Source organism: Protopterus annectens, chromosome 1.part1 (assembly GCF_019279795.1).
Source record: "Protopterus annectens isolate FY-2018-M chromosome 1.part1, PAN1.0, whole genome shotgun sequence".
Classification (NCBI taxonomy): domain Eukaryota; kingdom Metazoa; phylum Chordata; order Ceratodontiformes; family Protopteridae; genus Protopterus; species Protopterus annectens.
In genome coordinates, this window is record NC_056726.1 from 1,604,199,006 (window position 1) to 1,604,213,954 (window position 14,949).

At 40.5% G+C, this 14,949-nt stretch overlaps 1 protein-coding gene across 4 annotated transcripts in view; it reads left to right on the plus strand.

The window, feature by feature from the left end:
- INPP5B (inositol polyphosphate-5-phosphatase B) overlaps positions 1–14,949 on the plus strand; it is a 2,334,801-nt gene that overhangs the window by 1,965,399 nt on the left and 354,453 nt on the right. For all 4 annotated transcript variants that reach the window (XM_044083533.1, XM_044083543.1, XM_044083552.1 and 1 more), the window contains one exon: positions 8,475–8,589. In XM_044083533.1, the coding sequence (XP_043939468.1) occupies positions 8,475–8,589 (115 nt within the window). The remainder of the gene's footprint in view (positions 1–8,474; positions 8,590–14,949) is intronic.

The following is a 14,949-nucleotide window of genomic DNA, read 5'->3' on the forward strand; positions in this document are numbered from 1 at the left end:
TGCAATAATTCCTTCAGAGTGGGTCCCAAGGATGCCTTGTATGCCAGGCATAAATCTCATCTCAGCAGTCTGTAGGAAATAGAGTATAGAGATGGGGCTTTCAGATGATCTGTACAGAACATTGTGTTTACATCCTGCATTCTTTTTGGGAGGAACCTCTGTGGGCGTTCCATTTATTGCATGTGCTTGGTCAGCTACATAACAAAAGGGGCGTTATATTCAGTGATGAGTCTAACGAGGGCTGAGTACAGTGACACAGTAACTTCCCTGAACCTAGATTCCATGCCCTTACTTATCAGTCGAGTGACATAGAATGATTTTCTTACTACCTTAGTATCTATACGAATCCCCAAATCTCTTGACTGCTGTGTTTGCTTTTAAGGGTGTTTTATCACTGAGGTAGTATCTATGGGTGGTTAACTTCCAAAACGGTTCTGTTATGCATTTCTTGGCACTGATTTTAAGTGGTAGCTTTGGCAGCTGCCACGTGTCAGTGTTTGACCTTCCTGTAAAATGTTAGGATCTTGAGGGGTTTCTGTGATTGTTCCTAGCTTGCAGTCATCTGCAAATGTGGTAACCCAACAGCCCTTGACATTGCCTTTGACTTCCAAAAAATAGATGTCAAACAGAAGTGGACCTAACATGAAGCCCTGGGGGACTCCATTGGTGACTGGCCTGTTTGTGTAGGTGGTCTCTCCAGTCCTATCTGTGAGCCAGCTGGCAATACACTGAGTTACATAGTGGTTTATGCCTAATTCTATGAATTTGTTTACAATGCCCGAGTCAAATTACTTAGCTAGGTCAAGGTAGTCAGTATGTACCATTTTGCCCTCATCCATTGCCTTGGTGACCTTTTCAATGAAGTCGGACATGGGGTGATAATTGGATAATAACGCTGGAGAGCAGGAAAGGCAGACAATTTATTATTCGGGTACGTACAGTATTTCTGTGCATCAGATTAAAAAAAAGGTGAATGCTGGAAGAAGTCAAAGGATTTTAATAAAACTAAGGGCTTCATTCCTCATTAACTACAGAACTTCATCAGACAAAAACTCTGTTGAAACAACTGCTTAAATAATCGGTCAAATATCATCATTTAATGGTCAACCAGCATATTACAAGTAATTCTTTACACAATTAAAAACATTGCATATACCCCAAGTTCCGTCACTGTAAATTAATGAAAGCAACATCAGTAAAGAAAAGAAAATTGCATTGTACTTGTATAGTGTCGCTTTTAAACAATAATAAACTATTAATAGAAATATTGTCATTAATTCCTGGCTTATTTGTTGCATTTAATAGTAATTACCAGTATAACTCATGACTAGTTGTGCTTCCCATACCCTCCCATATCAAAAGGGGAACCGGCTTCAATACAAAAAAAGGAAATTTTTTAAATTATGACTTTCAAAGGGATGTTTACTCATAGCATTAAAATTATCTCCCTGAAGATTGCATAAACATCTAGATATATTCTTTTTTGAGGGCATTTTACCGATGTAGAATGCCAGACATGTCAAACATTGGGTGAGATATAGTACCCCATTTGTATTACAGTTAAACTTACCATTTGGTGATATTACCTTAGGTAAGTTAGAAATTGTAAAATTTATTTCCTCAAAAGTAAATTTACATTGACTGCAGCTACCATGCTTCACTGTTCCTTTATTAGCTATACAGTCATTACCCTGCTTATGTCGTCCTTTTTCGAACAGCCTTTTTAAATTATACACATTTTTGTGAACCAAAAACAGTCCCTTCAGGACATTTCTTTTCTGCCACAGTGGGCGATAACAGTTATAATGTAACACAGAAGAATTAGAATGTGTTCCATGTCTATGAATAGTAGATGAAAATATGTTATCATCCTTGTTCTTGTAAATCTTAACATCTAAAAAGCAGAGTTGATCTCTCCCTTAAATGTGAAAAAGCTAGTAGACTCGTTTATGTATTGAAAAAAAAATCAGTCGAAGAAGAATTGTCTTCTAACCATAAAATAAATGTCATTAAGAAAATGAAGGCATATTTTAAGATAGTTAGCAAATTTGGAAGAAAAACATACATAATCTTCTACCACCCAGAGCACAATATTAGCAAACACAGGAGCAGTAAAAATGCCAGTTGATACAGTTGTAATTTGCTTAAAAAATGCATGTTCCAAAAATGCAAAGTTATTTCACAAGGCCACCATTGTACTTTCCAGTAATATGTTTATAGACTCCTGCTTAAAATTAGTGTCCTGTAATAAAGCTTCATTAAACCATTTAACACGAGTGATATGTGGAATGACCAAAGATCTTTAACATCTACTACTAAAAAAAAAATCAAATCAAGGCATCATTATATTCAGTCATTTGTTTCTGTAAGACCCTCTTGTAGGATGTTGACATTGTTTGGAGATTCTATGATCATTCCCAGTTTGCAGTCATCAGCAAACTTTGTCAGCCAGAGACCTTTATTTTTAGCTTGAACTTCTGAGAAATAGATGCCAAACAGTAGAGGTCCCAGGACTGATTCCTATGGAACACTGCTGGTTACAGGTCTGCTGTTGGAGATGTATTCTCCTGTTTTGACTGTATGGGTTCTATCGGTGAGCCAGTTAGCAACCCATCTAATGATATGGGTTGATGTCTAGCTGGATGTGTTTGTCAATCATGCCTGCATGGGGGATATTGTCAAAAGCCTTAGTTAAGTCTAGGTAGTCTGTATGCACAGATTTCCCCTCATCAAGGGCTTTAGTGACCCTTGAAGAAGTCCACCAGCTTTAACAGGCATGACTTTACTTTGAGAAATCCAAATTGAGTAGGGTCAAGTGTTTGGAGGTTACCAATATCTTTGCTGATGAGGTCCATGATGATTCAGTCCATGGCCTTGCCAATAAGGCTAGGCAGGTTAATAGGTCTGTAGTTCCCGGGGTCAGTGGAAACACCACCTTTGTGCAAGGGGATAGCAGTGGCTTTTTTCCATTCAGCTGGGATGAAGCCAGTGCTTAGACTATGATTGAAATGAGTACCCAGTGGCATTGCTAATTCTTGTTTGAGCCCATATTGGACTCAGCCTGGGATGTTATGTCCCATGGATGCTCTGTTTTTGACCTTAGAGAAGGCGTTCATGACCTGCTATTTAGAGATACAGGGTAGAAGACAGGAGGTATTGATGTCTTGGGGTAAGTGTGGTGGGGACAGGGGAGTGAAATTTTCACAGAACTTGTTGGCTAATAGGTTAGCAATGTCCACAGGCTTGGTATATGTGGTATCATTAACTACCAGTTCGGCACAAATCTGGGGCTTTCCATTTAGTTTATGGATGGAACTAGAACACCTTATGGTTGTCCTTAGTTGAGGAAGCTAATTTGGATTCATAGTTAGCTTTGGAGGACTTCACAGGACGTCTTATTTGCTTGTTTAAGCTGAGGAGGGAATGTTTCTAGTTTAGGGCTCACTCCCTGTTAGATATCAATTACGTCGTCTTATTGTAAAGCCTGTTAATGGCAGTTGCCCACCAGACAGGTTTATCCTTCCTTGAGAAGTTTGTTTTACTCCTGTTAGGTACACCTGAGTCAATGCAGTTGTTCAGGTGTTTGTATAAAGCATTTGTGTACTACTTGACATAGTTGCCGGTTCCATCTGGGGGGGGGGGGGGGTGCAGTGAAGCTATTTATACTATCCCATAAAAGGTTATAATCTGATTTGGAGAAGTTTTTTAGACAGGTCCTATAAGGTTTCTGAAGCCCAAAAGTTTTTGTATAAAGCCCTCCCTTTGATCCAGCTGTTATGTTTGTGTCTACTAATGAATCATCCAAATTACTGTCCTTCTCTAAGCTTTTCCCTTCTGATGAGGACAATCCTAAGCTTTTCTTTTCTGATAAGGACAGTCATGCATGGAGAATTATGGGGAAAAAGTGTACACTTCTAGTACCTTAGCTTTCAGGACTATTAACTACCCGACCCATGTGACTAGGTACGTACTGGCTCTTCTTTCTGAGCTGGTAGACATTCTGACTTATAAGCCTGACTATGAGGCAAAGACTTCTGCCTTTTCCCTTTTGAGTTCTCCTTTTTAGGTGGCTTGTAATTCTATTAAATGCAGCTATGATGCTGATGATGCCTCCTCTATGGCTGCTGCATCTGGATCTGTGATAAGGAGTGTAGATCAGTATGTATGTACACCTTTAAGAAACTTCTCAGGGCTTGCATAAGTATATAAGTACTGAGCACGTGCGAGCCTGACTGCCATTTTGTAGTAAGCTGTTGAGATGTAAGACTGCATGTCTGTGCAGTCTGTCAGTTAATCAGTTTGTTTATATTTTGTACTGCTGCTATCTATCCCAATGTGTTTTTACATAAGAAAGCAGATGAACAACCCCGTCTGTTCGTGTTTACTTGTGAAGCAACACGAACAGCAAGGAGGGTCTTGGTTGTACCTACAGGCCTTTCCTGAGGATATTAAGACTAAATTACTGGATTCTCTGTTGGACAATCAGAATCATTTTGGCACAGCAGCTGCTGACCTTTTTAAGACGCTACAACATAAGGCTAAAGTTATGTAGGATCTGAAGCAAATCTTTCTTTCTCCTGTTCCTAAATTTCAGAGAAATTATCCATCTAAACTGCCATTTGTCCATAGACAATCAAGACAGCCTTCTAGAGGTAAAAGGTCTTCCAAGAGAGTTTTTCCTGACAAGCCATCTCAGGTTACTAAAGGTCAAAAACCTGTTTTCCCTGACAAATCTGCTTCTATTTGACATTTAACTTCTGTCCCTGGATCAGAGTCCTCTATCTGTCAGAGTAACTCTATCTTTTTCTGTCTGGAAGTAGATCGCCACCGAGTCTCGAGTGCTTTCCATTATCCAAAAGGGTTATTTTTTTTGGTTTGGAAGTCCCTTTCTCCTTTCCAAAAGCCTTCCTCAATCTTCTCCTCCTTAACTGCCTCTCTTCCAACTGGTCCTTCAGGATCTTTTGGTTCAGGGAACTATTCAACCTGTTCCCCTTCCCAGCAGGGCAAGGGTTTTTACTCCTGGATGCTTCTGGTACCGATGAAGGAGGGGTATTGGATGCCCTTTCTAGATTTGTCCTTTCTCACCACCTTTCTAAAAGTTCGTACCTTCAAGATGTTGTCTCTCTAGATGCTGCTTCCTCAGGGTTTTCTGATGTCCCTGGATTTGAAGGATGTTTAGCTGCATAGTCCTAGTCACCCTCTCTTCAGGAAGTTTTTATGATTCTCTGTTCTTCCTCATGTTGTCATTTCTTTGCTTTGTCTCTTGGTCTTTCTACAGCTCTGAGGGTCTTTATCGAATGTCTGGCTCCAGTGGTAGCTTTTTACAGACTTCAAGGAGGTCAGATATTCCCTTATTTGCATGATCTTTTGATTCAGGTCCCCTCTAAGCAGCTCACCCTACAGCATCTTCACTTCACTGTGTTTCTTCTTCACAGTGTGGGGTTCACCTTAAATCTCAGAAAGACTGTGTTGATCCCCTCTAAGGATCAAGTATTATGGATGGAGGATTCAGACCATACCAACAGTGTCTCCCCCCTGCCCACACACACACCAAAGTCCTTCTTTTGACTGCTTATTTTTAGTCTCTTCTCCCTCTCCAGGTCCTTCCTGGAAGGGAATTTCTGTGAGCTCTGAGGTTCATCCCTGTTCACTATTCCCATGATTCCCTTTGCCAAACTCCAAGTCCGAATATTTCAGTGGTATCTCAAGACTGTTTGGCTTCAGCACTGCCATCCTGTGGATTTTACCTGTTCCTCTCTTGCACTGTCTCAAGCTCGAGCTCCACTGGTGGGTTCAACCAATTTTCCTGAATCCAGGTTTATCTTTTCAGGTTCCTTTTCCCACTCTGGAGCTATACACAGATGCATCTGATCAAGGTTGGGGCACTTCCTCCAAAAATCTCAAGGTCCAAAAACTCGGGGCTCATGAACAACTGGAAGATCATATCAACATCAAGGAGATGAGAGTTTTCTTTCTGGTCCATCATGCCTTCCAGTCTCTTTGGGTTCCAGGCCTTTTAAGAATCTTCACAAGTTATACCACAGTCACGTGGTACATCAACAAACAGGGAGACAACAAACAGGGAGACACAAAGTCTTTCCTTCTTTGCAGACTGGTTCCTCAGGGTTGGGACTTTTCGGCCCACTGTCATTGGTTTCTTCTGGGGGTTTACATTCCCTCAGAGCTGTCTTGCGTTAGACACTTTGAGCAGATCCATGACAGATTTCACAAATGGATGCTCACTTCTGAAGTAGACCTTTCTACCTCCCCTCTGAAGGCAATTCCCCCACTTCTGTTCCAGAGTGGTAAGTCTTCTGGCATGGAAGGTGGATGCCCTGTCTTTTTCTTGTAAGGGGATATTTCTGTATGCCTACCTATTTCTTCCTGTGCTACCGAAAGTCCTGCACAGAATCATGTGGGACAGGCCCAAAATCTTGTTGTTAACTGCCTTTTGGCCCAGCAGTACTGGTTCCCCCTTCTATTTCATCTGGTCAGGGACAGTCATCACAAGTTAACCCATAGGATGGGACTTTTCACACAGGACAAGGGATCTGTTGTTCACTCTTACTTGCCCACTCTTCAGTTGACACTCTGGGCGATAGTGTTTTGATTTCTTTTAGATATCAGTTCTCTTAAGTGTTTCAAGTTTTGCAGGAGACTAGAAAACCATGTACTAAAAAATTATTTTTGGCTAAATGGAAGAGTTTCTGTTTGGTTACTAAACCATAACCTTGGACCCCTTTTCTGTTGGTATTCCTACAGAACCTTTTTAGTTGTGTGAGTTCAATTCTGGTCTGGCATATTTACTTGTAATAGCTCATCTGTCAACCATTTCTACTTGTCTGCCTTTGAATCCATCCTTTTACTTCTTCTTTTGAAGTCAAGCAGATTTGAAAGGCCTCCAAGAAAGCCTATTCCTCTTCCTTGGGCCCTTACCTTTGTTATGGGAAATTAACTCAATTTCCTTTTGAGGCTGCAGTTTCCTCTCCTTTGCTGCACTGAACTTGGAAAACAGTGCTGTTTGTCTCTCTTACTTCTGCTAAGAGGGTCTCTGAATTTCAGGCACTTGTGGCAGTCCCACCTTTTTTGGTTTTTCACAAAGACAAGATCTCTTTTTATACTAACCCTTTTTTTATGCCCGAGGTGGTTAATGGTTTGTCCTTAAATTAAACAATTCATCTCTCTTCTTTTTTTGCCATCCCCTCAGAATGTTTGTGAGAGAAATCTTCACACCTTGGATTTACATAGACAGCTCAGGTATTACCTAGATAAGATGAAAGATATCAGGAAATCTGAGCAACTTTTTCCTTCTTTCTTTTCATTTCAGAATATTGGGATTGCCATTTCTAAGCAAGCCATCTCCTCCTGGATCTACAAGGCCATTTCTTTTTGCTATTCTTTTCATGGCAAGCAGGTTTCTTCTTCTCTTCATGCTCATTCTGCCATGGTGTTTGCCTCTTATGGTGCTTTTTTTTTTTTTAAGGGTCTGGATAATAGATCCATTTTGGAAGCTGCTGCTTGGTCTTTTGTACGTACCTTTAATAAACATTGCAAGTTGGTTGTGATTTCTAGGGACATGGTGGGTTTTGCCAGGGACGTCCTTCATGAGCCCTTGGAGGAATCTTCTGTGACTTCCTCCTGCCATCCTCTCTAGTAGCGTTTGTACTCTTTCAGATGTAGACAGTACTGCAACAGTAATAAAGGCTACATAGACAGGTGAAGAAACACTTGCCATAACAGTAGGGTTGGGAGGGTGGCTTAATGGCTAAGGTGTTTGCCTTATAATCACAAGGTGCAGGGTTTGAGTCTTGCAAGAGATAATTGGCTAGGCTTAAAATGGCTCACAAGGGCAGTTAGCTTAGTACTAAACTATGAACTATGAATTAGATGTCCTACTTTTTATTGTTGCACTAATTCTGTTCTTCCCTCCTCCTCCCTGTTATTCACTGTTGCCTTCCTTCTAGATGAGGGTCGGTCTTACTTTCCTACCTTCCTTTTTCTCTTCCTGGATGTACATTGTTTTGCTTTTCTTCTTGGGTTGTTCTGATTCTTTTGGGGCAATTCAGTTCTGAGGATTTGGAGTTTGTATGTTACATATGTACCTTAGGCCTTGGGCGTAGGGCATACATGTGATGTATGATGCCTGGAAGGTGTAAAGGCTTTGGTATGCTAGCTGGGCATTTGGCTCTCCTCATCAGGATATACCAGTTGCTAAGAATACTGCAACAGTGAAAAGTAGGACATCTGCCGTTATGGTAAGTTCTTATACAACTGTACTTTTTCTTTGAGTGGAATATGAAACATAAACCAGTCATTGTGAAAAGGATTAAGGGAACAAGATGGGTACTAGGTTTGTAAGTGATGTCAGCTTTTTAATTTTCTAGCACCTGTAGCAGTGTGATATATCTGAAGTATTTTGTCTACGAACTTGTGAATAATAAGATATGCTTCTAAACCTGTTGTTTGTTTTGTAGCGTCATTATATGGTTGGGAGATCTGAACTATAGGATAACAACAAATGTAGATGTGGAGAAAGTTAAAAAGCTCATTGATGACAAGGAGTTTGACATACTTCTCAAATATGACCAAGTAAGATCATTTTAAAGGAAATTCTTGCTGAGTTAAATGTTCTGTTAAAAGCTTTTTTTTTGCAGGTCTTGTGGTGTTTTAGAAGATGTTACAAGTCACGGATGCTAGGATTGACCAACAGTAAATATGCCAGTCAGTTTCAGACTTTCAAATTCGTCACTTTATCTGTTTGGTAATAGTTTGCCTAGGAGAGTGGAAATAATTAAACATGGATAAATGGGGACAAATTCTAGGGGATGCATTACTGCTTGGTGGTGTAGAGGGTTATGATTAGAGCAAGAAATAATAAGATTATTTTTGTTCATTTGTTTTATCCATGTATTATCAGTATGACAAACAATGGATTTTGTAAGGATGATGCATATAACTTTAAGACATTCCAAGCCAGCAGGTGTATGGATTGCAGCTGTTGCACATTAGGTGCACTAAATTTTGGAGAGTAATCATTTTTATTAGACTACTTTTTATGCAGTTGTGCATTTGGACACAGTTACTTTATTTTTTATCTCATATGTTGAATGAATCGTGTAGCACCAACTAATCTACAAGCTTCACTAAGGACTATTCACACTGTCTGAGGCTAGACTGAAATGTGTAGCTGGAAATAGTAATGGTGATTATGCTGTCTACAGCAGCTGAAGAGAGAATGGAGTCCATGCTTGTACACACAGCATTTGATTCAATATCCACAGTACTTAGCCTGGTCAGCAAATATGACCTGTCTTGTTAAAAGTGTTTACATGTCATAAGATTTCACTTTTCCTATTAAAAATTATGGGGAGTTTAGAGGGGTTTTTTTTTGGCCTGATGAATCAAGAAGACTTTTGTCTTTTATGATACTTGAGGAGCTGTATTTCTTCAGAGTGTCATCAGGCATCAGGCTGTTACCATATTACTTATTTTATTTACTGTTTTTTTAGTGTCTGCTCTTACCATAACACTCTAGATGAGTCTTCTATAAATATACTTGAATAACTATTTTGACACACTTTGTAACACTTGCCTGTGGTAAAAAAAGCAGCCAGTTTGATTAACTTTGCACCTTTGTTTTTCTTTTATTCTTTTTTTTTTTTTTTTGAGAGGTGGGAGCTAAGGGGCTATATTGCACTTGAAATTCTGAGGTGCAGGACCTAAAATGCGATGAGGATGTGAAACAGGCTGGATAACCTGATGCCCATGATAGAAGCAGGAATGGGGACATCAAAGATAAACCAGTACCACAGTTAAATACAAAGGCCCAACATTTCTGGTACATTTATACCAAGTTGGGAAGTAAGCTCAAACCTGCTTACTGGTGATACCAAGACTGGTTTGTTGTGTATTTGAAGCTGCACAGGGCCTAGCTGAAGTACTCAGGTGGGCTAATAAGGTTATAAATGGATGTATTTTAATATGTTTAGATGAGACTTATTTGTTCTGAATAACTTATTTTTTTTTAAATAGTTTTTATTGTCAGTAAGATGGAACTTAGCAGCAACCCACACATACGTGCATAACAAGGAGAGTATTAGCTAAGTAAATAGCTAGACCATTCTTAAACTAATAATTGTAATGAGTTACATAGGTAGGTACTAGGCTATCTGCCCGAAGGCATTTATAAGCCTAGCCAGAATATGTTGGCTTTCACTGCCCCCTTAGATTAGTTCCCTTTGAATCTGTCCAGCAGAGCCACTGAAGTGATCCCTGGGGTAAACTTTCTGTTTCCCATCCACTCATCAAGGTTTCTCTTGAAGAGTGTTAGCGAGGATCTCTGCCTAATGTAGAGTGGAATCTTGTTCCAAAGCATGGGAAGTCTCTGGGACAGGAATCTATCCCTCCAGCACATCCTATTTATTGTTGTGGTGAGGCTTAGATCCCTAGAGCATGTGGCTCGAGGGGATATGGTTTTCTTTAGGTGGAGCATGTCCATCAATTGTGGGTTGGACATGGCCTTGTATGTCAGGCAGAGATCACCTCTGAGTAGGCGGTATGCAACCGAGTACAGCTGGAGTTTCTTCAGTCGAGCTGCATAGGGCATCTGTTTGAGGCCAGTGATCCTCTTGGTGAGGTACTTCTGTGGTCTTTCCAGCTTTTGCAGGTGTCTTGTAAGGTACATCCCAAATGGGGCGTTGTACTCTATGATGGGTCTGATGAGGTAGAGGGGCACAATGACCTGTTTTGATCTGGATGCAAACCCTTTTGTGATTAGGTGGGCCACATAGAAGGATTTTCTAACCACTTTGGCAATGTGGTTATCAAAGGAGAGATTGCTATCTACTTGGGTCCCCAGATCCCTTATTACGTCTTCTGTATTTAGGGGACTACCACATATGTGATAGTTTGTGGGTACTTTGTTTTTTCCAAAGGGGATGACTATCCACTTTTTGGCATTTAGCTTGAGGCCATGATTTTGACACCAGGTTTCCGTCTCAGTGAGACCCTTTTGGAGGATGTCTGTCTCAGCCGAAGAGTCAGTTTTAGCCTCTAGTTTGCAGTCGTCTGCGAACTTGGTTAGCCATAGTCCTCCTGTGCTTGCCTGTACCTCTGAGAAGTATATGCTGAACAGGAGGGGTCCTAGGACTGAGCCCTGGGGAATGCTACTTGTAACCGGTTTAGAGTCGGACCTAGCTCCCGCAATTCTCACCATGTGGGTTCTGTCCATGAGCCAGTTGATAACCCATCCTGTGACATAGGGGTTTGTGTTCAGGCTGGTGAGCTTGTCTATAATACCAGAATGGGGAATGATGTCAAAGGCCTTTGTTAGGTCTAGGTAGGCTGTGTGTACCACCTTTCCCTCATATATAGCCTTGGTAACTGTCTCAAAGAAGTCCACCAGGTTTAGGAGGCATGATCTACCCTTAACAAAGCCAAACTGGCTAGGGTCCAGTGTTTGGACGTTCCCAATGTCTCTGTTAATGCGTTCCATGATGATGCACTCCATAGCCTTGCAGACCAAGCTAGTCAGGCTTATAGGTCGTTAGTTCCCGGGTCTGTTGTGGCTCCAACTTTGTGGAGCGAAATAACCATTGCTGTGTGCCACTCTGTGGGTACGTAGCCTGTGGAGAGGCTGAGTTTGAACAGTGTGTTTAGGTGAGGGGTTAGTTCGTCTTTGAGCTCATGTAGGACGCAGCCTGGGACACCGTCCAGTCCCATTGATGCTGTTTTGACCTGAGTGTCTGTGATTTAAGAGGCTCTACATTCTTCTGGTATGGTTATGGGCCCTTTTGGGGGTGGGGGGGTGAAGTTTGCACTGAACCTCTCTGCCAGGATGTTGGCAATATCGGTCGGTTCAGTGTATTTTGTGCAATTCTGCACTAACTCCGAGCAGATCTGAGCATTGCCACTTAGATTCTTGACATAGCTAAAGAATGCCTTGTGGTTATCTTTGGAGTCCCTGGCTATTTTTCTTTCGAAGCTCACCTTGGATGATTTTATGAGGGATCGTAGTTTCTTGCTGATACTGATCAGGGATGTCTTCCCTTCTTGGGATTTTACTCTTTTCTGTACTAGTTTCCTCCTTCTATTGTATAGCTTGTTTATGGCAGGGGTCCACCAGACTGGTTTCCTTTTCTTGGAGGAGTGAGTCTTGGTTTTGCTTGGGATAGCACGATCTATGCATTCTTGTAGGTGCCCATAGAATGCATTAGTAAAGGATTTTGCAGCTTGGACAGCATTATCCTTTAGCATGGGGGCTTTGAAACTTTCCACCTCGGTCTTAAGTAATGTGACATTTGCTTTTGGAAAGTTTTTCACTGTGGTTTCTTTGTCCAGGAGTGGGGGCGGAATGTGGATATCCAAAGTGATTTTTTTATGGTCAGATCTAACCAGCGAGGGGTTGACCTCCAGTGTGGAACACCGGTCGCCCATGTTGGTGATGACCAGGTCCAATACTAAATATTATAGTCCCATACATAACAATAGCATGTTCCAAAGCATATTATTTGAAGCTCCACTATAAGCTTCCAATTTGGCTAATATAAACGTTTAGCTAAAAAATTAACTAATTTCTTGAGATATACTCTTTCAGTACCTCAAATGATTGCCATTGTGAGAGTAATGGTTTGCATAGTCACAAATTGGGTGTCACAGAAGGTAGGAGAGTGCTGTGATATGTTCCCAAAGGATGAAAACTCTCACCATCTTCACAAAACAGAGGGGCCACCTACTCCAACATTTTTTCAGTTTCTTCCTTAATCTTCCCTACTATATGCATATAGTTTGTGTCTTCATTCTGACATCTCCAGCAGTGATGGTCAAACCTCACTCTCACCCTTACCAACCGCGGGGGGTGACCATTGATAGTTGTAGATAAATTGAGCAAAAGCTATTGTAGAGAGATATTACTGAACACGTGCCATACTTTCTATTTATTTCTGAAGCCAGAACATCTCTATTTGTCGTTCCCATTTAGTAACTTAATTCCTAGAATTGGGTAGTTTGATATAATAACAAAGTCGTATACACAGCTGATGTGGTATGATGTTGATTTTGGTCAACTAAAAATTTTCCTCACCTCATCAAGTTATTTAAAAAGGGGCCTGATAAAAGTTGTTTTCCTTAATTTTTCTCAGAAAGGTGGACCTTATCTGGAGCTCTGTCTTCTTCCTAACCTTTTCCCATATTTTGGTTGAGATTTTTCAGTTACAAAAATCTGTTAGCTGTTGGGAAAAAAACATTCCAAAGTAATATGGCTGCATCAATCTGTTTCTCCCATGACAGAATTTATTTCTCAGTCTTATTTGGAGAGGTCAAATTCCTATCTGAAAGTCTCAGTTCAGATTGTTGTCTAATACTCCTATATAGCATGGATAGTACTTTTTGTTTATTCCTCCCTTGTTCCCAGAACCAATTAGTGACTCATGCATGAGTAACTCTACTTTTAATCAAATGAACTTGGGATGCTGCCAGGACACTGTGCTTAAAAACACCTCTGCTGATAGAATAAAAATTAGTGGCAGTAGGGGACAGCCCTAGTTTGCCACTCTTAACAAGAGAAAATGGGGGTGTGGTTATAACATTTAAATGTAGCTGAGTAGGGGTTGAGCATTTAGGTTTTTAATATGATACAGAACATCTACCAGTCTTCCTAACTTCTGTAGTGCGACCCACAAAATAAAAATCATGTAGAGCTGTTCTCTAATCAAATGTCTTGGAAAATCAGTAAAAGGGGGCTGATTGTACTTCCAAGATGGCTGCACACTGATCAACAGCTTACCTTCAGCTCTCCCAGTGTGAAAACAGAAACTCAGAAGAGAAAGCCAGTGGATGTGTATTTCTGGTTAAGTATCAGTAACTGGCTAGTAAGTGTACTGCCTGAATGCTAGGAAAAAATAAATAGAGAGGACCTGAATGAAAATCAGAAGAAAAACACTGACTGTGAAAGTTACTTACAGCTGTTCAGCAAAAAGCAGTCTAAGCTCCAGACATGAGTTCCAGTAACCTAGAGGAAAGCATAAGACAACTGCACATAGCTGATGGGAGTATATCAATTCAGATAAAAGGCTTGAAAAAAAATAGAAGAAGCTTTAAACAGATATTCAGATAAGGTGATAAAACTGCAAAAATCAGAGGTTAAAATAAAGAAAAGGCTGGCTGAATATGAGACTGCTCAAGAAGAAATGTTTCAAAAAATAGAATTAGAGAACAGAGCACATAGGGAAAACCTGAGATTTTCTGCTGTACCAGAGGAGCTGAAAGGAACAGACACTATTAAATTTATGAAAGCACACATAAGCAGCTGGACAGCAGAAATTGTTAACTGAAAGGGCACATCCTGTGTATGCTCCAAACTTGGCCATGGGAAAGCAACCTAGACCTTTCATAGTAAAGATGCAATCCTACCAGTATAAGGAGTTGATTCTGACAAAACTATGGCAGAAGGACAAAGTAATAAAAGTGAGAGATAGAGTCCTTGTGGAGAACAATTACTCACTGTACACCAGGCAGAAGAGGAGTAAATTTATTCCACTATTCAGGAAATGTCGAGTTGCAGGCATGAGATTCAAACTGCTGTACCCAGCTATCTTCAAAATATTCTTTCCTGGAGGGACAAAATCATTTTTGATGCAGTACATGCTAAGGAAGAAATTCAAATGTTTGTCCAGCAAAAAGTGAGCTGTGAAACGGAAGGCGATTCTGCTTCTTGTTCTTCTGGTAATAAAGACAACAGAGTGAGACTGTGTCAGTGAAGCCTTTTACAATGTTTCACCAGAAAATCCTTGACAGAAGGAAGAAAGCACAAGAGTTGACAAGAAGAATAAGCAGTGCATTGGAAATGAAGCAGAGACAAGATTTGGCAGATAAAGATGAACAGGAATAAAATCAGAAACGTGGAAATTGACAAATGTGGGATTACGAAGCAATAATTATATTTGTAAAGCA